At 41.8% G+C, this 24,073-nt stretch overlaps 1 protein-coding gene across 1 annotated transcript in view; it reads right to left on the bottom strand.

Annotated features, from left to right (window-relative positions):
- Positions 1 to 744: 744 nt before the first annotated feature.
- The window catches only part of SENP7 (SUMO1/sentrin specific peptidase 7), a 60,298-nt gene continuing 36,969 nt past the window's right edge, over positions 745 to 24,073 (bottom strand). The window contains exons 12-18 of the mRNA XM_015423143.1: positions 20,698 to 20,731; positions 19,915 to 20,097; positions 15,443 to 15,699; positions 11,765 to 11,898; positions 5,465 to 5,581; positions 4,246 to 4,365; positions 745 to 841 (exon numbers count right to left, since the gene is read on the bottom strand). Coding sequence (XP_015278629.1) covers positions 745 to 841; positions 4,246 to 4,365; positions 5,465 to 5,581; positions 11,765 to 11,898; positions 15,443 to 15,699; positions 19,915 to 20,097; positions 20,698 to 20,731 — 942 coding nt within the window. The remainder of the gene's footprint in view (positions 842 to 4,245; positions 4,366 to 5,464; positions 5,582 to 11,764; positions 11,899 to 15,442; positions 15,700 to 19,914; positions 20,098 to 20,697; positions 20,732 to 24,073) is intronic.

The following is a 24,073-nucleotide window of genomic DNA, read 5'->3' as shown; positions in this document are numbered from 1 at the left end:
GTAAATATTTAACGGGATCAGTAGCAACTGTACACTCTGTGCTCTTTATAATATCCTTGTGTTAAAAAATTTGTTATTATTTTAGCCTTCTTTCTGTTAATTTTGTACCCCGGGATTCAACACTGTCAAAACCATATCATCTGCACAGCTTTTCATTTTGAACGCTACATCATCCACTTTTATTCCCTTAATCCTGGCATCTTGTCTACTGTTTATGGCCAGAATCTCCATTGCAAGAATAAATAATAGAAGTGACAAAGGACATTCTTGGTGTGTGCTTTTTTCAATTGCAATTGCTTCTGTTAGAATAAAATGATTGTCTATTGAGTTTAGTACACTCACTATTGAGTAAATGGATTAAGGAGTGGCATTTAAATCTGGTGGATTTTTCAAAACCACCTCTGAAGATCTCTTGCCTTGAAAAACCTATGGGATAGCCATAGGTTAGCTGCAACTTGATGGCAAAATAAAACAAACAAATAAAAATTATAAAACAGATGGTTGGGGGAAAAACCCTGTATCAATGATCTTTCTTTTGATCCAGGCCTACGTTTCTGGGGAAAAAAATATTGACGTCTAATTTCTATTCCCATACATTTACGGCAGAATACTGAAACATTTGCATTAACTCTTGGAAATGCTCAAGCTCTAGGGTTATATGAAATATAATCGAACATAAATGAAAACTTCTGAAACTGAAACATAGAGAAAACAGCAGTTTACATTTCAGTAAATATATCAGACTTACTCTTCATTCACAGGCACAAAAATGTAGTCTTTATTAAAAATATTTATATGTCGAGTCCATCTTTTTACTCTTTTGTGTCTTCTCTGCGCCAATCTGTGGATAAAACCCCACCAATAATTCTGTTAAGGCTATTCATTCAGAACAACAACAGTATTTTTATCACTTTCCAAAAGTCAATAAAATTATAAATTCTTTATGAGTTCACTAGGTAAATCAATGTTTGAGAATTCGCTAACTATCAGGAGGTCATTTGGCCAGGCCCCAACAGCTCATCACTAAAGCTCCAGTAGGGTAAGGTTGCAAGGTGGAGCAGAAAGAAGACCGCAACTGACAGGATAGCCAGCAGCATCCATGGTTCCTATCTTCTCTCCACTGCTGTTCCCCAGGCAATCATGGCCAGAGATGTTGGTAAATATCCTGGATGGAGTAGCTGCATCTTCTTGGTAGCACCTACAATCCCTCATAAAATGGGTTGTGACCTTCCAGCAATTCAATATTTCTATCATTTGAAACTATTTAATAAAACCTGCCTACCTATTTAAAAAGCTGTCTTCTTCATGACCTAGAAACTAAAATAAACATCCCACAACTGAAAGCTCCATGGAAGATGAAGAAATGGAACACTGAGTTTTCCAAGAAACTGAAGGCTGTGGGAATTAAAACTGCACCCAGAATTTGTTTGAAGTAGCTATCTAATCCTTTTCATGAGAGTGATGAGAAAAGGAGTTTCAACAGAACCCTACAGAGATGTATACTGAGGAGGGGAGATTGCAAGAGCTCTGTTTAGTCATCATGATCATTTCTGAAGGTAGCCGTGTCGGTCTGCAGCAGAACAACTAGATTCGAGTCCAGCAGCACCTTAGAGACCAACAAGATTTTCAGGGTATGGGCTTCTGGTTTATGGCGACACGCTGGCAGACGCATCTCCCAGAATTCCTGGGGATGTGATCTGCGCACCAGCGGAAATGAGGGGGGGGCACGGGTCCCTACCCCCCCCCCGAAGCCTTGGCAAAAGGTTCCTAGCCATGGGGCTTTTGAGGGGTGGCCTCTTTGCCAGCGTGATGCTGGGGAATTGAGGCGTTCTTCTGCCCCGACAGTCCTGCCACTGAGTGTCCGTATGGATCTAGAGCCGCTGACCGGGACAAGCGTCGGAGATCGAGCATTTTAAACATATGCCGAGTGAGGTCGTATGACCAACAATGAACTGAGTCGGGTTAAAGCGAAACGAGAATTTAATAAGAAAGCTACCCCCTGGGAACGGCAAAAAAAGCGAGCGGGGGAGGGGCCCCTCCCATACGCATGAACTAAACAACAAAATATTTAGGGGGGAGCAGAAGAAAAAGCATTGAAATCTGTTTAGAGAGACTTACCAGAGCGCGGATAAGCATATGGGCGTATTTCAGAGACTTTAGCAAGTTTTCATAAAAGTAAACAATCCATAAAGATGGCGGGGGAAGAGGGCAGAGAAAGACAAACCAGTAAAAGTGAAACCAGCCGGCTTGAGCCCTCGACCGGAAGAGAACACCGAGCTCTCCAAAATGTTGGCAGAGTCCTTGCACCCTCTGCTGGACCAGGTGACTAACATCGGACAACAGCTGACAAATCTAAATCAGAATCTAGCAACTCAACAGCTCCAACTGACTGAGACTTTAAAATTACGGAGCAAACGGCTAAGAAGGTGAAGGAAATGGACGTTAACGCCAAAAAAGTTAAAAAAAAGGTGCAAAAGCTGGAAAAGAAACAAGTCTCTGAAGAATCACAACTTTTACAGCTGCAAATGGAGAAAGCAAATTTGGTCCTACAGTCTGGGTTTCTAACCCAGAATTAAAAGGTGAGAAACTAAAACAACTCCTGAGTGAAGCAAAGCGGAGTATCTTGCAAGCAAAATGGTTGTGGTCTATAGGTCCTATTCCAAGTACATCAAAAAGAATAATCTGCCTGGGGAAATGGTGGCTAGATTCTCAAAGCGACACGTGAGGGATTCTATCCTGAAAACAACTACAGGAACACCCTTGAAAATCGGGGACAACACTATCAGGATTCTAAAAGACATTCCATTCGAAATAAGGCAAAAGAGAAGGAAATATAGATTTAATCCTTTTTCTTCAAACAAACAGCATTGTGTTAATTCCAGAAGGAGTTATTTTCAAGGCAAAAGAGAAGGAAATATAGATTTAATCCTTTTTCTTCAAACAAACAGCATTGTGTTAATTCCAGAAGGAGTCATTTTCAAACTACAAGGTAAAAAAAAAAAGATTGACTGTTTCCAAAGCACGAGTTCCTGAAGGTGCAGCTGGGAGAGCCAGCCGAGGTCAAGAAGGAAGAAGATAACAGCAAATCCAGTGGCAAATTGGACTCGGGGTCTTCCGACGAGGACTCTTTTTCTGATAAGGGGGCAGCTGCCCCCAAGCGTACATATAAATTGAGGATTAGAAAAGATAACACAAAATGAAGGCTGAAGGACTCTGAAGTGTGCCTTTAAACTTAAGTTTTATTGTGATGCTCTGGGGGTTCTCTTGAATGGTTAAAACTTTGGATAAAACGATTAAAAAATTAGCATAGCCAACTATGTTCAAAGTAATATTAGCAATTTAACATTTATACAAGCTGTTGTGATGATCTCCTATTCTTGGGGTTTTAGTTAGTTGTGGTTTTCTTTCCTTTCTCTCTAGATGTAGTTACCCCTTCCCAATTTTTCATTGTAGTTTGTAGTATATAAAAAAATGCAATAAAAAATCCCCTCCAGGGGGACCAAAAAAAAAAAAGATTTTCAGGGTATAAGCTTTTGAGAATCAAAGTTCCCTCTGTCTGATATCCCTTCTTATCTGACGAAGTGAGCTTTGACTCTTGAAAGCTCATATCCTGACAATCTTGTTGGGCCCTAAGGTGCTACTGGACTTGAAAACAAAGATTGTGTCAAGAATGAATCTGGGTTATTTTTATTCTTGGGATCACATATTCCTCCCCTCTTCCCCCTGCATACGGAACTGAGATTGGTAACTTCCTGTCTTAATCAAAGGATTAAACCATAACTTGAAATCCTGGATTGTAGGTAAGCATATGACTCCAATTTATAGAAGGGTCTTGTTTCAGTCATTATAACAAAGAGTTGACTTCCTCTTTGATTGTGATGTGTGAATGTCTTCTTACTTGAAGCTCACCTGACGTCTTCATTTGGGTGCCAGGCCTGAACATTTCTTTTTACCCAGGCCTTGACCTGGATGGTTCCATCTCTCTCTGTTATGTTATTGATAATACTTATATTGCTGTTTTTAATCATTTTATTGTATTGGTTTTCTTTGGATCCTGCTAAACAGATCTAAGGACAGCTTCATATGAATTCTCTGGTACAGCCTTAATCTTATTACATTGTTCCACTCCGTTCTTCTAATCATTGTAAAGAACATTAGATGAAGGAGTGATTCTGTTGTGTGATACAGTCAAGTTTTCAATCAGTTTAAATGTATATAAATATTAAGCATTTAAAGATAACATACGAAAGGTTTGGATTTTCTTCTGAGATTTTTTCTGTCCTGGTCAGGCATTTATAGAAGAAACTGCTAAATATGTGTGACTGCTCAGCAAGCTGTCTGGGAGCTTTCTCCAACAAGAGGTACCTACAGAAGAGTAAAAAGATACACAAGCATTTCATTTCTTATGTTGATTCCATCCCCTTCCACTCATTTATGTGCAAAGGTTGGGTGAAAAAGGCTTCAGTATGAGGAATTATTTTTGCTCCTTCCATCACAGCTACAGTGATGAGGGACTACCACTTTTTGAACTGAGCAGTGAGGGGACAAGCCAAAAGTTGTTTCCCTCTCTCTCTCTCTCTCCTTTTTTTCCCTTGTACAAATGAAGACAGTTCCTGAATTCCACAGAGTACACTGCTAGTAAGTACCTCTGCCACCACGGCCAGTTTCTCCACTCCCTTCTCCTGCCTCAGGGCTAGCAAACCGAGGGGTAGCTGGAATACATCAGGGAATTAGATTTGGCCATTGTTACCATCCTAATCACCCCCTGAAAGGAAATGTTACTGCTGAATCCCCATACAGCCCAGAGCCATAAGATGCTAAGTGATGGGTTGAAGAAAAGCCTAATTTTGAATCCTAATAAGGGTGTTGTTTAATAATTTAGAAGGCAATACATCTCCTCAGACTAAGGAATTATGCAGTGACTCTAGGGCATCCTCTCAAAAGTAAAATATGTACAATCAGTGTAAAATTGATCCATATTTAACAAAGCACCAGAAATTAGTCAGAAAAGTTCTCAAGAGCTACTATAACTCCTACAGAGTTGCTGTGAGTGCCTTGGAGGAAAAGTGAGATGAAATTATACAAAATAATTTCCAGGTTGGAAATTATTGTCCATACACTTTTCTCTACATTCCAAATTAGTCTCCTCTAACACAATTAGTCCTGAGCAACCAGAGAGTTTACCATATTACTTTGCTCTGCTCTGGTTAGACCTCACTTAGAGTATTGTGTTCAGTTCTGGGCACCACAATTTAAGAAGGATATAGTCAAGCTGGAATGTGTCCAGAGGAGAGCAACGAAGATGGTGAGGGGTCTGGAGACCGTCCTATGAGTAAAGGTTGAAGGAGACTACGGGTGTGGATGGGGAGGTATTTGTGAATTTCCTGCATTGTGCAGGGGGTTGGACTAGATGACCCTGGAGGTTCCTTCCAACTCTATGATTCTATGATCCTTTATTACTCACTTAAGGTAAAAGTCAATGATCACATCATTAAGGAATTCTCCATACTCCAAACACTCCAAGTCCTCACTCGTTACACCCAGTCCTCCTTTTGCAGGTCGAGGAGGATAAACCATCAAGCTAAAAAGTAAAAGACACATGAAATAGCTTCTCTTAAATAAACAAGACAGAAATACGTCCAACAATAGGACAGTTTATGTTATCGGTACCTTGTATGACCCTCTTGACTAACCCAGTTGTCTGTCACTGGATTCATCCATAGGGCTACATCCTAATACTCTACTCACCTAAGGGCCGCATGTTTGGTTGACACGAGGCATATCTCACCAATGGAGAAGATTCTGCATTGGCAGGATGCACCTTGAGGTAAAGGAACACATACTGTGACCGATTCCGCAAATGCAGTTGTTCTGCCTTTGGTCTCCCATTTCCCCCGGTTGTAGTGCTCAATTTCCCACTATTTGCTGCGCAGCCACATTTTGACCTGCATCTCTCCCTGATTCTTCTTGATCCTAAAAAATGAGGGTGCAACAACTGCTTTTGCGAAATTGGTCTGGGTTGACACAACACACTACCCTTAGCTGAGCAGAATGGCAGAATAGAACTCACGATGCATAACACACAGTAAGTAGAAGTCAAGGTCAAAGATTTATGCTAATATGTTCTAGTGCTATTTCAATGATAACTACAATACAAGAATTAAAGAATATGGATATTTATACTTCAGTTGATAACCAAACACTTTTCAATTGCGTGTTCTTGAATCAATGGTTCATCACTGCACATTGATTAAATATATATATATAAAATTGGACTCTGCCTTCAGTGGTGTAAAACCATTCATGCCACTGGTGTCTGAATCATGATCAATCAGGGGATTAATATAATTCGGCTACATTAATTGAATGTTAAGGACGGCAACTAAAAAGCTATGACGTAACTTGAAGTTGAAGGTTTTAGAAAAATGGGCCTCAACTAATTAGCAAAAGTGGCTGTTCGAGAAAGACTGCTCAAAAGGCTTTTCAGAAATGAAACTCTTTAGTTAATGCCATGTTACGATGAATATACAAAAATTTCAGGCAATCATAAATTGCACTCCTGAGTCTTTGGAACATAGATGGGCTGTTCCTTGTAATAAGCCCCTTTCTCTGAGGAGGAAGCTCAAGTTGCTTTTACACTAGTCATTCTGTCTCGACTTGCCATTATTTATTCAGATGGCCATTATGAACAATCTGGGCATAACTGCCAAAACACTGTGGTCCCTTGTTTTCCATGCTGCTTGCCTGCCTTTTTTAGAGCTGGTTTGTGTCACTGTTTTTGTCTCTAAATGGAAATGCAGTGCTAGCTTATCTAGTGTGGACTGGCAAAACAATATTGATGCCCCTATAAACAGATGGGACAGCCACACAGATTGATAATGTCTCACCATTTGCTGATTACACTGCCATGTTAAAAAGCATGCAACATGGTCCCCTTCCATATTATTTTTGTATACAATACAATACAATGATTACAATAATGTTTTTATTTTAAAAGACTTTTTAAAAAGCTTTTACATTTTTGTCCATTTTGCTTGCAAGTGTGGAAGTTTAAAACCCAGGTATGGGGAGAAAGCAATCTTACAAATATGTAAATAAAATAAAAACCAGTATCTTCAATTACATTGGGGCATAATGGTAAAATAATGCAACTAGTGATTATTTTTTAAAATATAGAGTAAAACTTGGGATCACAAATATGCTTGTCTCTTTTATTTTCACATTTATTTTTCACATTTTGCTGCTGCTATGGGGAATACCTTGGTTACGCAATAGTAATGGGGATAGAGTGCTAAATTATTAAGTGCTATGCAGAATCACAGTTCTGGGTCCAGGGGCTAGCAGAAGGCAAAACAGCAGCATAAATTCACACTAGTGTGCAAAAAAAACCTCATCTAAGCAGAAACAGACACTTATGAAGCTATTCCATTTGAAGATATGCGCTGCTGGTTCATGCTACATGGAGAGGAACTAAATCAAATAGAATGAACACCCACTAAAGATAAAGGTAAAGGTTCCCTTGCTCGAAAGCCAGTCAAATCTGACTCTAGGGTTGCGGTGCTCATCTCCGTTTCAAAGCCGAAGAGCCAGCGCTGTCCAAAGACGTTTCCATGGTCATGTGGCACACGGAACGCTGTTACCTTCCCACCGAAGTGGTACCTATTTATCTACTTGCAATTTCTTGCTTTCGAACTGCTAGGTTGGCAGGAGCTGGAACTAGAGATGGGAGCTCACTCCATCATGCAGCACCCGGGTCTTGAACTGCTGAACTACTGACCTTCCACAGCCTGCAGTTCAGTGTCTTAACCACTTGAGCCACCGCAGCTCCTGAACACCCACTAGAAGGGTATAAATGTATAAATGTAATGACTTTAGAGCTATAATCTGCCTTTTTAGTTCCTCCATGAGACTGTCAACCAACAGGCCTTTTTTAATGTGCAGCTTGCTGGCTCCTAGCCTGGAGTGTCCATTTGTTAATGCCTCTATATGCCTGTTTCCATGTGGCGTGCACCCTAAAAGACTCCTGTTGATTCTGGTGTGCTGCAGGGGAGAAGGCTAATCTCTGTGTTTAAAGTCCTAACACTATAGTCTGTGATTCAAACACCTCTTTATTTATAATCCACTGCAAAGGGGACAACATGGGGTTGACTACATAGTAATTCTTCTTCTCAATCCCGCTACCACATACAGGCAAGTGTTCCTAAAGTTTTACTAGAGCTCAGTTTCCTTTTTAATAGAAGAAATCAGATCTATATATGACAATGACATTACTATATGAAGCGCCTTAATTTAGAAAACAGTACATCTATGCTTTGCTGTTTTCTGCATGATATATGAAAACAGCGAAGATTTTCAGAGTCAGCCACCTCTACCTTCAGTAATATGACATGCTATTAAAGTATTAATGACTAGCTTCTTTCTCTAGTCATCCACTCTCCCTTTGTGCCTTCAAACCCCTCTTCAAGATGTAGAGGAAGGACAGGACCCTCCCCAAAGTATTGTTGCTAGTCTTGTAATACTAAACATTAATCAATGGTCTTATATTTACTTTGCTAATAGTAATCAATGGTTTTAAACCGAATAGCCAAAGTAGGCCTGAAATGATTTTAAAAAGTAAAAAAGGCCAAGCCGAATATCTGTGTAAAGCAGACACCCAGCAAGAGAGCTGAGGTAAGCGCTAGACAGCAAGGCCTTGAAGAAATCTGGATACTCCAGTGAAATGTGTCAGACAGCTAAATGCTAGACAATGAACAAAGAAGCTTTGGATTAGGGCTGTTTGGCAGCAAGCCTACCTGCTACTAATATTCTTAATGCTTTAAAAATTTTAATTCTAATGGCCTATGAATATTACGGTTGGTTTTAAATTCTGTGGTTCATAAGTTACTAGGTTAAGATTTTTAAGAAGCCACCTATATCCTTATAGAGATTTTAGACATGATTTTAAACAGTCTTCTTTCTATCTCCTTCTGTAAGCTGGCTATTTAGGGGAACACAGATAAGGGCTAAATATGTTGCAGCTCCTGGTGTAAGAAGAACAATGGTTTCACAGTGAAAGTGTTTGAGAGAAATTACTAGCTTGTTCAACAGAGAGCCAGTTTTCAAGCCTGCTTTCTTAATAATCTTTAAATAATGCTGGATCAAAAGGCTCAGAAATATATTTTATTGATGCAAATTGCATAAGCTGATTTCTCATAAGCTGTTAAGTGCCTTAGTATACAAAATGTTTGTCTCATGGTGATTCAAAGGGCAGAATTACCCATACAGGTAGTCTGCCTGCTTATTCCAATGAAAGTTAATGTTGTCCTGATCTAATTTAAACTGTAGTCTTTAAAATAAGTTTTTAAAACCATAAGAAAACATAAAGCTCCGAGAAGTGGGAGGGGGGGCACTATAGAAAGCAATAAAACAATAAGCTTGTGTACAAAGTTGACCAGTATTGAATAGGCCAAAGACATGAAGGCCGATGTGAACCAAGACACATACATTTCAATGTTGCAAGTGTAAGTCTTTTAAGATGTATATCATTATAGATGGAACATCTGCAGTCAGGTAGCAATGAGTCCTTGTCCCAAAATATAACAAAGAACATTTTAGGGAGGGAGGCAGACATGAGAGCAGCCTTTCAGAAAGTAAGGGATCTCTTTGTTTGGCCTAATAGCAACAATGTATATGGAGCTCTCTCATGTGTCCATTAAGGTCAAGGTAAAGGTTCCCTTGCTCGAAAGCCAGTCGAATCCGACTCTAGGGTTGCGGCGCTCATCTCCGTTTCAAAGCCGAAGAGCCAGCGCTGTCCAAAGACGTTTCCGTGGTCATTTGGCCGGCATGACTAAACACCAAGGCGCACGGAACGCTGTTACCTTCCCACCGAAGTGGTACCTATTTATCTACTTGCAATCTCTTGCTTTCGAACTGCTAGGTTGGCAGGAGCTGGAACTAGAGACAGGAGCTCACCCTGTCTTGCGGCACCCGGGTCTTGAACCGCTGAACTACTGACCTTCCACAGCCTGCAGTTCAGCGTCTTAACCACTTGAGCCACCGCAGCTCATGTGTCCATTAGGTGTGTGCAAAAAAAAATGTTGGTATTTTTGGGCTTTGGGTAAATCCGACCTGAAAAATATTGGTAAATGCCAGTAAAGTATTTGGATTGGGGAATATTTGGTATTCCTGAATATATTCGGATCTGATATTCACCACCAGAGGGAAAGGAGGCATGTTAAAATGCCTTCTTTCCCTCTGGTAGCTGGAATCACTTACAGTCAGCTGTAAGTGAAATTGATAAGGGAAAGCCTCTGCTATCTGCCTTCCCTTCTCTAGCTGACATGAGGTAGCTGGAAAAGAGCAGGCAGGGAGCCCAGGCATGTTTATTTCCCTCAGGGAGGGAAATAAAGGCATTTAAACATGCCCCCCCCCTTTCCCTCCCTTCCCCGAGTTTCTCCGCAAAAGCAGAGACGCTCAGGGAAGGAAGAGGGCATGTCTGCATGCCTGCCCTTCCCTTCCCCAGCAAACCTGCCATGGCGGGCTAGCTGGGGAAGCCAAGGGCAGGCATGCAAACATGCCTGGGTTCCCTGCCTGATCTTCTCCAGGTGCTCCACAGCTGGAGAAGATTGGATCCAGGCGTGTTTAAAATGCCTTTCTTTCCCTTCCCCAGATCGGGAAGGGAAAAAAGGCATTTAAACATGCTCCCCCACTCCCCGAGTTTCTCCACAAAAGTGGAGAGGCTCAGGGAAGGAAGGGGGCATGTCTGCATGCCTGCCCTTCCCTTCCCCAGCCAACCTGCTGCGGCATGTTATGTGACATATTGTGATTTGTTGAACTCCTTGGATTGATTTCATGAGTTGAGGTGCTTCCCTTTATTCAGAATAAAACTTGGCGGATTTCTTCTCTACTTGGATTCCAACTACGTGTTTTATTATTGGGACTGAACACACGGGACACAGATTTGTGTAGCACATATTAACACTTAACAAAGCAAACAAAAAACCTTTCCTTTGCCTCATCTTAGCACTCCTCCATCGGCATAACTCTACCCAGAAATGCTCCTCTAAGTTATTGCTAATTTCAACCACTCTCACTGCCTACCCTACTCTAGTTCATCAGATGTGAAGCATGAGGTCCCTGGGTCAGCACTGACTAACTTCTACAAAATCAAAGAATACGTTGTGCACACAACCCTCCACATTCTGCTGATTCTCTCCTACCAACCACAATGCCCCTGTTGCTGCTCTGCATGCCGTTCTGGAACAATCCTGGAACCTCAGGAAGGGTGGGGTAGGGTTGCCCAGAAACAAGTATCACTGGAAGAGGTGATTGGAAGGTTCAGCTCTGTGAGAATAACTCTGTGTGTGTGTGTGTGTGTGTTTGTGTGAGCTTTGGGTGGGTGGGACGGGACCCAACCTTATTGTTTTCTAGTGTCTAGTATAACAATAGCAGTAAAATGTTAAATAGCAACAAGTAATAGGAGAAAAAAGTCTCACAACTACTGTGATTGTAGCACAGTGGTCAGAAGAATCAGAAACATGAAGCTATAACAGGGGAGCAAAACATCATAAGTGCATTAGGACCAAAATTCATCTCCTAGATTGCTTATTCTCCTAAAAATAATGCTTCTCTGCCTTTGAACTAAAGTATGCAATAACATATTTTGACCAGCCATGTTAACATAGGATTATTTGATAGTAACACTATTTTACATTCATTGGCTATTAAATTAATGCAGTACTTAATTGCTATATAAATTCAAGATCACTTAAACAACTGTACATACTAGTGAACAGATCTGGTCTCTTGGAACTCTTTCCATTCATCCTCTTTTGCAGATGAAATTGAAAAGGAATACTGGCCACCACTTTGCTTCTGCAGCAGAGAGTAACTGGGCTTGGTAAGGCTTAATTTTGATTCCTGCAAGAAAGAAAGGCATTATCATCTTTCTGGTTCTACATTAAAGGCCCCATTAGATGCATGGAACATGCCAACAGGACAGCTGAAATGTGAGAGGGGGCTGCAAAACACAGCATATAGTTGCCTTTTTATGAATTAGAAAACAGTTGTTGTCCCTGAATCAATCTACCATTGGGATGCAGAAAATGTGGGACAATCAGATCTGCTGCTCACCTTCAGAGTGGAAGCGAGATTTTTCTTCACCAGTTTCCCTCCCCATTATTCTTCTTCACCTGCCTTGTTGACTAAGAATATAACACTCCTTAGAAGGAGGATAGCTTCCTGCTGTGTATATGGAAAGTTTCTAACATGGACAAGACCTTCTCAGCGTGCACCTCTAAGTGAATATTCCAATTAAGGAATTTTTTATACAGAATTATTACAACTGAAGGGGTCTGTTGGGTATAGTTTTAGAAACACTACACAATTTTATTTGAAAAGGCTTTTGGATTCAAGGGACAGAATGAAAACTAAATGGCCTTTTCACAAGTTACTATTTGTTATATATGAGTTTACTTCACTTAAACTGAAATCTTACATAAATGTAATAATGATACGAATAGTTATTTGCTTTTACAGGGCAATTCCTCTTGGAAATATTTGATAAAGGAAGCTGTCTTGACCAGCTATGCTACGTAGATGGCTATCATCATCAGTTTAAATACACTGGAACAGAGACAGACAGGGATGAAGTCCCAGCTATACACGTGCCCTAATCAACCTGTATAGAAGCTGAGGGTGCTTGGAACCTCTAAAAACCTGCTGTTTAGACATATCACAATAGAGTTCATGTATGGGTGCAAACATGGATACGCCACTCAGATGAAACCAATGTCTTATTAGTAATATTAGGAGAAGGGCCCGGGGTGTGGAGCTTGCATTAGCACGACCCAAGTCACTCTCTTGAAACTTTTTGAGTCTTTAGATACAGAAGGGAGAAGGTTTAACCTCTTCCATGCCCCCTCCCTTCAGATTGCTTCCTTTACTCACTTGGATTCTGAAGAAGAAGAGAAGAGATTGGATTTATACCCTGCCCTTCACTTGGAGTCTCAGAGCGGCTTACAAACTCCTTTCCCTTCCCCTCCCCACAACAGACACCCTGTGAGGTGGGTGGGGCTGAGAGAACTCTGACACAAACTGCTCTTTCAGGAACAGCTGTGCCAGAGCGTGTGACTGACCCAAGGTCATATCAGCAGGTGCCAGTGGAGGAGTGGGGAATCAAACCCGGTTCTCCCAGATTAGAGTCCGTACACTTAACCACTACACCAAAGTGGCTCTCCAAACATCTAAATGAAGCAGCTCAGAGAAGGTTCCAGGCTCAGCACTATCAATATGCTGTGGTTTCTCTCTCATATTTCCTTCTAATTCTAGGGTGGCAGTGGAAGTTCTAAATCAGTGTCTGTAGGCAGTGAAAGATTGAATGAGGGTGAATAAACTGAAACTTAGCACTTGTATTTTGTCCAGACTGTGGGTCAGGAGTAAAAGCTAAAGCAGGAAATGGAGCTCAACCTGTTCCAGATGGAGTAACACTCCTCCCAAAGGAACAAATATGCACTTCATGGGGTACTCCAGGATGATGAAGAAGAAGAGATTGGATTTATACCCCGCCCTTCACTTGGAGTCTCAGAGCGGCTTACAAACTCCTTTCCCTTCCCCTCCCCACAACAGACACCCTGTGAGGTGGGTGGGGCTGAGAGAACTCTGACACAAATGGCTCTTTCGGGAACAGCTGTGCCAGAGCTTCTAACTGACCCAAGATCACATCAGCAGGTGCAAGTGGAGGAGTGGGGAATCAAACCTGGTTCTCCCAGATTAGAGTCCACACACTTAACCACTACACCAAACTGGCTCTCATTCTGGGAGAGGAGTCAGCCCAAGACCATCCTCCTCAGCTGTTGAAATTTAAATAGCTCCCAACAGCTCTTGAGTTCTCCCCCATACTGCCAACTCACATCCCATGCGGCTCTCAGGCTTTGTTCAGATTTTGTTGCCATGGTGACAACTGTGGAGGTTGCTGGATAGGTCTTGGCCAAGCTACCGCTTGTGCCCGGTACTCCCCCCCCCCCATAGCCCTTCTGGTTTGGCTAGATGCCAGGATCCTGCCAGCCTCTGTTTTTTTGCTGGGCAATTGGTCCTTTTACATGGTGGTAGAGGCAAGTCCACAAGTAGGGTACCAGGGACAACTTTGTACAACCAGAACAGCCTATTAAAGAACAAATTCTACAACTGTAAAAACATTTATATTACCGTATATACTCGAGTATAAGCCGACTTTTTCAGCACATTTTTTGTGCTGAAAAAGCACCCCCTCGGCTTATACTCGAGTGAGAAAAAAAATTACCCCAGAAAATGCCGCCGCTCCGCAGCCAGATATCAGCCTGTAGTCACTGCAGCCCGCCTGCCTAAACTGATCTAGTCACTGCAGCCCGCCCGCCTAAACTGGTTGCTAGATCGCCTCCCGACTGGCGTCTAGCAACCAGTGACATAAGAGAGAGGAGAGCGGAGACTGACGTGCCAATAATAACAGAGGAGTTAAAAGACCTCCTCCGCTCAGCAGAACACTAGAAGCCGCCGCTGCCCGCCCCGCCTCCACTGGTTGCTAGATCGCCTGCTGATTGAAGGATTTTAACTCTTATGTTTTAACTTTGTTCGCTGCTTGAGCTAAGGTTTTTGTACTTTTAAAGTTATTGTTGATACCATATTGTTTTTGTTGACCCTCTTTTCCACTTATAGAGCTAATTTACTGTTTCTCTTTGAAATAAATATTATGTGTTTTTAATGTAATTTTATTGGTATCTATTATTTCTGAAATTTACCAGTAGCTGCTGCATTTCGCATTTCCCACCCTAGGCTTATACTCGAGTCAATACTTTTTCCCAGTTTTTTGTGGTAAAATTAGGAGTCTCGGCTTATACTCGGGTCGGCTTATACTCGAGTATATACGGTATATAAATTATCCCTCAATAATACCCTTTAAGACATTAAGCTAACAAATGACATAAAGTCACTACCCTGAAGTATATAAGCGAAGGTGACAAATATCCTGAGCAATCCACACACTCATTATGACTCTGCCCACAGGAGACGTTTCAGAGGAGCCTTTGACTCTTGAAAGCTTATATCCCAAAAATCTTGATGGCCTCTAAGGTGCTAATGGACTCAAATCTAGCTCTTCATATACAGCAGTGACACACCTAGTGGTCATTCATGAACTGCTGAAGTAAGAGGCTGAGCTAGGAATGTTGGAGGACTCTCTTTGAAGACAGTGGGATTTGTATGGAATCCAACAAACAAAAATTAAGTCTGTCGCTTCCAACCTCCTCGTCTCAGGGAACGGCTCCATTATGCCTCAAGAGCCTTTCATGACCCATTAAGAAATACAAATGAATGGTAAAGAAAAATAAAGCTGAGTTACAAATGCAGATAAGCTTTCCTTAAGAGAAACTGCTGTTTCTCTTTCCAAACTTTTTCAGTCCAAGGATTCATTCAAGAACATCTGATATACCTGAGGTGGCAGTTGTACCAGAACGGAAGTGTTCTTCGTTTCTTGCTGAAACCAGGTATCATAATAATTAATGAAGGAGCTTTCTTCAGTGGAAATATCTTGAAGAAGCAGAACTGCTTGTTCCCAAGGCAAAAAGTCAGTGAGTTCTGGAGTGGAATTCCTCTTGCTTACTTCCAAAATTATCTTGGTTAATGTGAACTGCTCCTCTTCTGTGAGTGACTGTGACAGCTTAAGGAAAAGGAATCCAGTACTCTTCGCTATAATGAGAAAAGTACATGTGTTTAGCAGAGATTTATTAAAAGCATCTTTGAGCAGTGATTATTCTAATAATTCATGCTCTCTATGCATTTCAAAGAGTAACACAGGAAGAAATTAGATCAGTATTTCAGATAATAGTTTACAGTTAAAAGACAAACAAGCATTGAAGACAAACTGTAATTTCTCTGAAAGAATCAAAACATTTTCTTCTATTGAACTGCTAGATTAAAATCTTTCAAGAATAGCCAGTTAAATTAGCTGCATATCACTTAAACCATTTGGCTCTGTGACACTCCCATGCCTTCTGAACACAAAGTTCTTATACTAACAGAAATCTACCAGAGTTATAAGGTAAAGGTTTCCCTTGCTCGAAAGCCAGTCGAATCCGACTCATCTCAGTTTCCAAGCCAAAGAGCCAGCGCTATCCGAAGATGTTTCCGTGGTCATGTGGCTGGCATGACTAAACACCAAGGCGCACGGAATGCTGTTACCTTCCCACCAAAGTGGTACCTATTTATCTACTTGCAATTTCTTGCTTTTGAACTGCTAGGTTGGCAGGAGCTGGAACCAGAGACGGGAGCTCACTCGGGTCTTGAACTGCTGAACTACTGACCTTCCAGCCTGCAGTTTAGTGTCTTAACCACTTGAGCTACTGCAGCTTCCATATGAAGCTACAATTTTAAGATCAGATCACTACAAAGGCCTAAACAACAACCCTATTCCAGTAGAGCAAGGAGGTGCTCTGCATGGACTACAAGGACTCCCAAATTAGAATACTAACAAACCTATACAATCCTGAAAACATTCCAAACATCACACACAGATACCTACGCCCTGATACTACAATGCCACCCCATCCAAATAAATGTATCATTGTAATATCATGCTGGAGGCACAGCAAATGCCCCGCACCTCTACCACCAAAAGACAGGCTGCAGTGTAACTCAGATCCTCTGCACGAATATCCAATTGCATTTCTTACCCTTGCAAAAGACGGGGAAGAATCAAGTAAATCAGGCTTCCACATGATCAGGTACCACATGGAGGGCCCAGTTCACAAAGGACACTGTCTACCCAGTGAAGGGGAGAGGGCTCACATTACTCCTCATTTACACTAATGCAGTGCCACCCACCAGTATATAAGCTATATACTTTTGTGCCAGTCATACATCCTAATAAACAGCAAAAACATTGTTAGTACTGACATGTAGTACAGATGAACATGTTGTATCTCTGATTTTAACCTCATCTATTCCTGTCATATACGTTCTTATGTAGTTTATATAACCTTTGTAGAGTTCAGCAGCTGGCCAGGAAAGGTATAGGACTGCCTTTAATCCATAGGAGAGGGGTGTGTGCAGGTCTGCATTATGACTTTCATGGGCCCTAGGCACTTTTGCCTCTGTGGGCCCCTACCACCAGTTCCCTAGGGCACTCAAGGAAGTGATGGTCCACCCTCTCCTGAAAAAACCATATTTAGACCCAGCTGAATTGGCCAACTATTGGCCGGTGTCTAATTTGCCCTATTTGGGCAAATTAATTGAGAGGGCGGTGGCGATACAGCTGCAGGGCTTTCTGGATGATGCTTCCGTGTTAGATCCCTTCCAGTCTAGCATCTGCCCGAGACACAAGACAGAGGCGGCACTGGTCACTCTGACAGACAACCTCCAAAGACATCTGGATTGGGGCAGGTCGGCGATACTGTTGCTGTTAGATCTGTCAACTGCGTTTGACACAGTCGACCACCAGTTACTGGCCCACCACCTCGTCGACATGGGGATTCAGGGGCTTGCCCTGCAATGGTTTGCTTCCTTTCTCCAGGGTCGGGGACAAAAAGTAGCGCTAGGGGAACAGCAGTCTAGGAGGCACCTGCTTGAGTGCGGTGTGCCTCAAGGGGCAGTGCTGTCCCCGATGTTATCTAACATCTATATGCGCCCTCTTGCCCAGATTGCCTGGAGGCATGGGCTGGGATACCACCAGTACACTGATGACACCCAGCTCTATCAGATGTTGGGTAGCCAGTTGGACTCCGGACCGGAAGATTTGGAAGCCGTGGCTGGTTGGCTTAGACTAAGTCGGCTGAAGTTGAATCCAGCGAAGACTGAGGTCCTGTGCCTGAGTCGGGGCGGTTCCGGGATGGGGATACCACTTCCGACCTTCGGGGGGGCTTCATTGGTGCCAGCGCTGGAGGTGGGGAGCCTGGGAGTGCTCCTGGATCCCTCCCTTATAATGGAGGCCCAGGTAGCAGTCACTGCTAAGTCGGCCTTTTTCCATCTTAGGCTGATTAAGGCAGTTGGTTCCCTTCCTCGACTGCGCTGACCTGGCTACAGTGATCCATGCGATAGTCACCTTGAGACTAGACTACTGTAATGCTCTCTACATGGGGCTGTCCTTGTCGTGGATTCGGAAGCTGCAGCTAGTGCAGAATGCTGCAGCCAGGCTGTGGGAGCACATCCAGCCTGTGCTGAGGACACTGCACTGGCTGCCAATAGCATACAGAATCCACTTCAAGGTGCTAGTTCTTACCTTTAAAGCCCTATATGGCCAGGGTCCGACATACCTAGGGGACCGCCTTTCCCCATATATACCCCAGAGAGCACTACGGTCCGGGTCTCAAAATCGGGTGACCCTCTCTGGCCTGAGGGAGCCCAGGCTAGCTACTACCAGGGCTGGGGCCTTTTCAGTGGCGGCCCCTACCTGGTGGAATGAGCTCCCAGAGGAGCAGGGCCTGCAAGACGGAGCTCTTCCGCCAGCCATTTAATTAGGGGCCGCCGCTGCCATAGAGCCCTGGCTCGTGGTTTTAACATCGAGTCGATGCCACAAGAAATTATGAGCAGAAGAACATCTGAGAACATCTGGGAAGCGGAAATTCATTTTGAAAACAAGCCATCTAAATTAATCTTTTAACTGCCGCCAGCACTTTGTATTTGTTTTATCTGTTGTGTTTTAAATAATTGTATGATTTTAACTGTATTTATGCTTGTATGGAAGCTGCCCTGAGCCTGGTTTGTGGGAAGGGCGGGGTATAAATCTGATAAATAAATAATAAATAAATAATAATATCAGTATTAACATTATTTTTGATATAACTTTAAATACTTCAACGTTTTATTTTTTCTCTTTGAGGCAAAATTAACAATTTTTTGGGGCCCTAAAATTTCATTTTTTTTTCTGATGTGAGAAAAAAATTAAAACATTTTCATGGCCCCTTAAAAGTATTGTGGGTCCTAACAGGCACTGTGCCTACAGTGCCTAATAGATAAGTTGGCCCTGGGTGTGTGTGTCTTCAAAACTTTGCATAAGACTCTCCCAATTGGCTAAAACCTGATTTCCCTTAAACTCTGTGTATTTAGCTAATGTTGAGAAGTGTTAGGAGATCTGATTTTTACTGCATGCATTTTTCTATGGTTATAGCTTAAGTAGCACTTTTATTTTATTTTCCAATTCTTGCTAAGAAAAAATAGTTATTTAAAATAAAGTCATTAATTTGAAGAAGCTTTCTGCTTGTCTTGCTGGTTAATGATCAAATGCCTAGGCACTCATATTTCATTGTGTTATAACAGATAAGTCTCTCTCAGAGAGAGTATCTTATATAGATGATAGGGAGTCTTCCACTGTTCTGCTAACGAGGAGAATTCTCAAAGGGCTGAGTGGTACAGACTTCTTAAATGGATACAAATTTGATTATTCATCCCAAACATGTCACTTAGCATATTATCACAAAGAATTGTATCTTTGCAATTTGGATATACAAGTGCTTCTATAATTCCTCTTCAAACAAGTATGAGTAAACAGTTAAATATCTTTTAAAAGTATCCTGGAATAGATAGTTTGAGGATACAACCTAACAAGATATTGAAGTTTCAAAAGACACTTAACATATTAAGACACTTAACATAGTTTCTTAATGTCTCCATACAAATTTTCAACAAAGTCTTACCATAGCACTCATTTTCCTGGACTTTCCATTTGGGTACTTGATCATCAACAAATTAAATGACATAACAGTGGAGATCACTGTTTTGTGACATATAGCATTATATAAGGCAAATCTTAGCAAAACCCTCAATTCTGTCCTTTTAAAACATTCAGTGTTTTTATTTCATTGTTCCCAAATTAAAATCTAAATTCAGACATATTCATAGTGTATTCAGTGTAATTCTATGTTGCCTAGAATGCCTAACAAATGTACGTTAACTAGAAACAATACATACCTTTTGTGTTTAGCATAGATGTTCCTATTTGATTTTCAATCTGTTCCACATAATTTGATGACAGCCAAAGAAAAATTACAACATTACTCCTTAAAGATGAGGAATCATTCTTTTCACTCCACAGACCAACCTTTGTTAAGTGTCTGGTATCTACTAACAGGTCCATATTCTTATTAAGGGCCACTGTGGGGAACAAAATTTAAAATAAATAGATAGCCTTCATGACTAAATTAAGCCTGAAGACACAATTTCTCTTCAATGAAAATGGGCTGGATCAAACCAAGCACAAGTAAAAACTGCTTTTGAAAACCGCTAAGAGCCATTCTTACATAATTGTCAAGCTTTTAGTTAAGCTAAGCTTGAAGCACATCATGCTAAGAAGTGAACACTTGTCTCAAAGAAAGAGGCAAAAGCACTCATTGGGTTGGATCCAACCAACTTTTCTGCTGGTACAAGGGAAGGAGTGGTCCTTTTTGACCACCAACAAAAGCTATGCTGTGGTTCATGGGACCTACATGTAACAAGTCATGTGGAATGGGGGCCACAGAAAGGAGGGAAATTGGGAAAGATTCAGTGGAAAAGCTGTCCAGATTCAACCCTTGGTGTGACTTTGCACTTCTTTTAACTGTGGTGCCACCTATCTAAAGCAGCTATGGCATGCTTAACACATCAGATACAACCAGGGTGGGTCTTTTGCTAATGAGCTGTGTTGTGCTAATAACTCTGTTACGTTGCTTCGGTGATCTCATTCAAGAAATTCAGTGAAACAATGTAGTATCTTACCTTCAAGTGGAATCTTAATGTAACTGGTTGTAAACTTAAAAAAAAAAAAGAAAGAAACAAAACATCAGTCTTTTTAATGCACCAGTTCAGAAATGCATTTCAGTAATATGTTTGAAACTGAACTGGAGGAAAATAAATGAGCACTTAGATAATACATTTCAAACTTGACATTCCAATTTTTTTAAAAAAAAAACCCCACTTGCCTGATGATCCATTCACTTCAAAATGTGTTTTGCTTAAACTACAGAATGTATATCTCAAGTAAGTGGCTGGGACACACAAACCACAAATTCCTTTGGAAATGCAGTGGATGTTCAGACAATCATTCATGACAGTTCGCTGTTCAGAGGTGAACAATTCTATTAGACATACCTAAGCTTTGGAGCGTGCCTAAAGCAGCATTTTAGATCTAGGAGAACTTATTTTAGGACTGATGTGTCAGTTACCTAAGTATTAGAACCTTAGTCAGGGTCCATCAAAATCATCTCAAAATTTCCATCTGGCTGTCCTTGACCAGAGTCAGGGCCTTTTCAGCCCTGGCTCCAACCTGGTGGAACTCTCTGCTGAATGACATCTGTGCCCTGCGGGATCTAATGCAGTTTTGCAGGGCCTGTAAGGCAGAGATGTTCCACCAGGCTTTTGGTTGAGGACAGCGTTTCCATCTTGTCTTACACCTCTACTTCTTGCCTCCCCCTCCCACGAGGCAATAGCACACTTTGTAGTTATTAGTGCCACCTAGAAATGTCTGTTGTATTTTCCTATTCTTTTAACTTGTTTATTAATTTATGAATGTGCTTTTATTGTTGTATACCACTGAGGAGGGTGGTCTAGAGGTTTAATTTACAAATAAAGACACTTTGAGAAGCCAGCACTACTAAAAATGGCCTCTCTGCCTCATAATTTTTTTAAAAAAGTATAATCCAAGACATACATAGTCTTCCCTTCAGTTTTTCTGTAAATCCGAATACACCAACTGACTACAAATATCTGGTCCCTATGGTCATCTTATTTGGATAGTGCTAAATTTAGCAGCGTAGCCTTAGTCTGGTTGCCAATAGCGTACCAAATTCGCTTCAAAGTGCTGGTTCTTACCTATAAAGCCCTACATGGTGTGGGTCCAGCCTACCTAAGGGACCGCCTTACCCCATATGTTCCCCCAAGAGCACTACGGTCTGGGGCCCAAAATTTACTAACTGTACCGGGCCCCAGAGATGTAAAACTAGCTGCTACAAGGGCTAGGGCCTTCTTGGTGGCGGCCCCTACCTGGTGGAATGAGCTCCCGGAGGAGATCCGGGCCCTGCGGGACCTGATGCAGTTCCGCAGGGCCTGCAAAACGGAGCTCTTCCACCAGGCTTTCGAGTAGGGGCCGCCGCCTTCCGCCCCCCCCCGCTATACTGTCATCATGGGGGGTCGAAGAGGCCCTGGAATGAAACATCAGAACATCTGAATGAATGCTGGAACCGCTGAAGGACTATGGGGAACTCTGGACTGGTCCGTCATCTTTGAGGGTTCTTGGTAAAGAAGATCAATGAGCACTTTAAATTTAATTTTTATTGTGATTGGCTTTTAAACTGTACATGTGTTTTAAACTATATGATATATGTTTTTATTGTTGCAAGATTTCTTGCCTTGTTAGCCGCCCTGAGCCCTACGGGGGAGGGCGGGGTATAAATCTGATTAATAAATAAATAAATAAATAAGTCTTCCTGCCCATGGAATGGTATGTACCAAGCCTGCACCTTCAGTTAATGCAAAGCTTTACATGGGGCAGCCTCCGAAGAATGTTTGGAAATTTCAATAGTTAAAGGACTCTGCTATAATGATGCCAACTGGAACTGGTTACACAGAATACATGCCACCAGTTTTGAAAAATCTTCAACGGTTTCCAGCTTGTTTCTAAGAATACTTCGAAGTGCTGGTTCTGAGCTTTTAAGCCTTAAAAGGCTGGAGACCAGAACTGCATACCCTCATGTGAACCTGTTGGCTACTAAGATCTTAACTAAGATGCCCTACACTGTATGCCCCTACCATCAGAGGTGACTGAAGTGGCTATTATGAATGGGTCCTCTTCTGCTGTGCTGCTTTCCAGCATCTGATCATCTGGCACTTTTGAAATTTATGAAATATAACAAACAAAATACAGCATCTATCAACAAGTCTATGCCAAAATATACCATTATAATGGCTACTTAAATCACTAAAGCAATAAAAGGAAGCTTAAAACTGGGAGTTTGTTATCGCCCACCAGATCAAAAGATAGAGGAGGATTATAAAATGATGAATGAATTAAAGATAGCAGCTAGATGAAATAACTGTGTCATAATAGGTGATTTTAACTACCCACACATTGATTGGGTCAATATGCATGGGAAAGAGCAGGTAGAGAAAGAGGTAGTTTTCTCCCTTTCTCACAATACAAGAACTCGTGGGCCCTCAATGAAATTGCTGAGCGGTCGGGTTAGAACGGATAAAAGGAAGTACTTCTTCACCCAAAGAGTGATTAACACTTGGAATTCACTGCCACAGGAAGTGGTGGCGGCTCCAAGCATGGACGGCTTCAAAAGGGAATTAGATAAGCATATGGAGCAGAGGTCCATCAGTGGCTATTAGCCACAAGGTATAGATAGGGACTCTGGGGCAAGTGATGCTCTGTCATCTTGGTGCTTGGGGGAGTCAACAGTGGGAGGGCTTCTAATGTCCTGGCCCCACTGGTGGACCTCCTGATGGCACTGGTATTTCTGGCCACCGTGTGATACAGAGTGTTGGACTGGATGGGCCTTTGGCCTGATCCAACATTGGCATCTCTTATGTTCTTATGTTCTCATGTGTTCAAGTCGGGAAAAAGAGATTGAGTTCCTAGACACTCTTAATGACTGTGCTATGGAACAGATGGTCACAGAACCTACCAGGGGAGAGGTCATCCTGGATTTGGTCCTAAGTAGCGCCCAAGACCTGGTGAGAGATGTAAAAGTGATTGCACCGCTTGGGAACAGTGACCATAATGTTATTGAGTTTAACATTTGTATAAATAGGGAGTTGCCCAAAAAGACTGACACAACCACTTTTAACTTTAAAAGGGGCAACGTCTCTGAAATGAGGGGACATGTAAAGAGAAAAGCGAAAGGAAAAGTAAAAAAGGTCAAAACAATTGGGGAAGTTGGAGACTACTTAAAACTACAATCCTAGAGGCTCAGATAAAATATATACCGCAGGTTAGGAAAGGCACAAATAGATATAGAAAAAAGCCTGCATGGTTAACAAACAAAATAATGGAAGCTGTAAAAGGTAAGAAGGATTCCTTTAAGTAGTGGAAAGCTAGTGACGTTGATAAAAGGGAACACAGGCTGTGGCAAATAAAATGCAAGTCTGCGATTAG

The sequence above is a fragment of the Gekko japonicus genome, unplaced genomic scaffold (assembly GCF_001447785.1).
Source record: "Gekko japonicus isolate JY-2015 unplaced genomic scaffold, Gekko_japonicus_V1.1 scaffold540, whole genome shotgun sequence".
Classification (NCBI taxonomy): Eukaryota; Metazoa; Chordata; class Lepidosauria; order Squamata; family Gekkonidae; genus Gekko; species Gekko japonicus.
The sequence above is the reverse complement of the archived record's forward strand: the minus strand, read 5'-3'. Positions and strand labels throughout refer to the sequence as shown.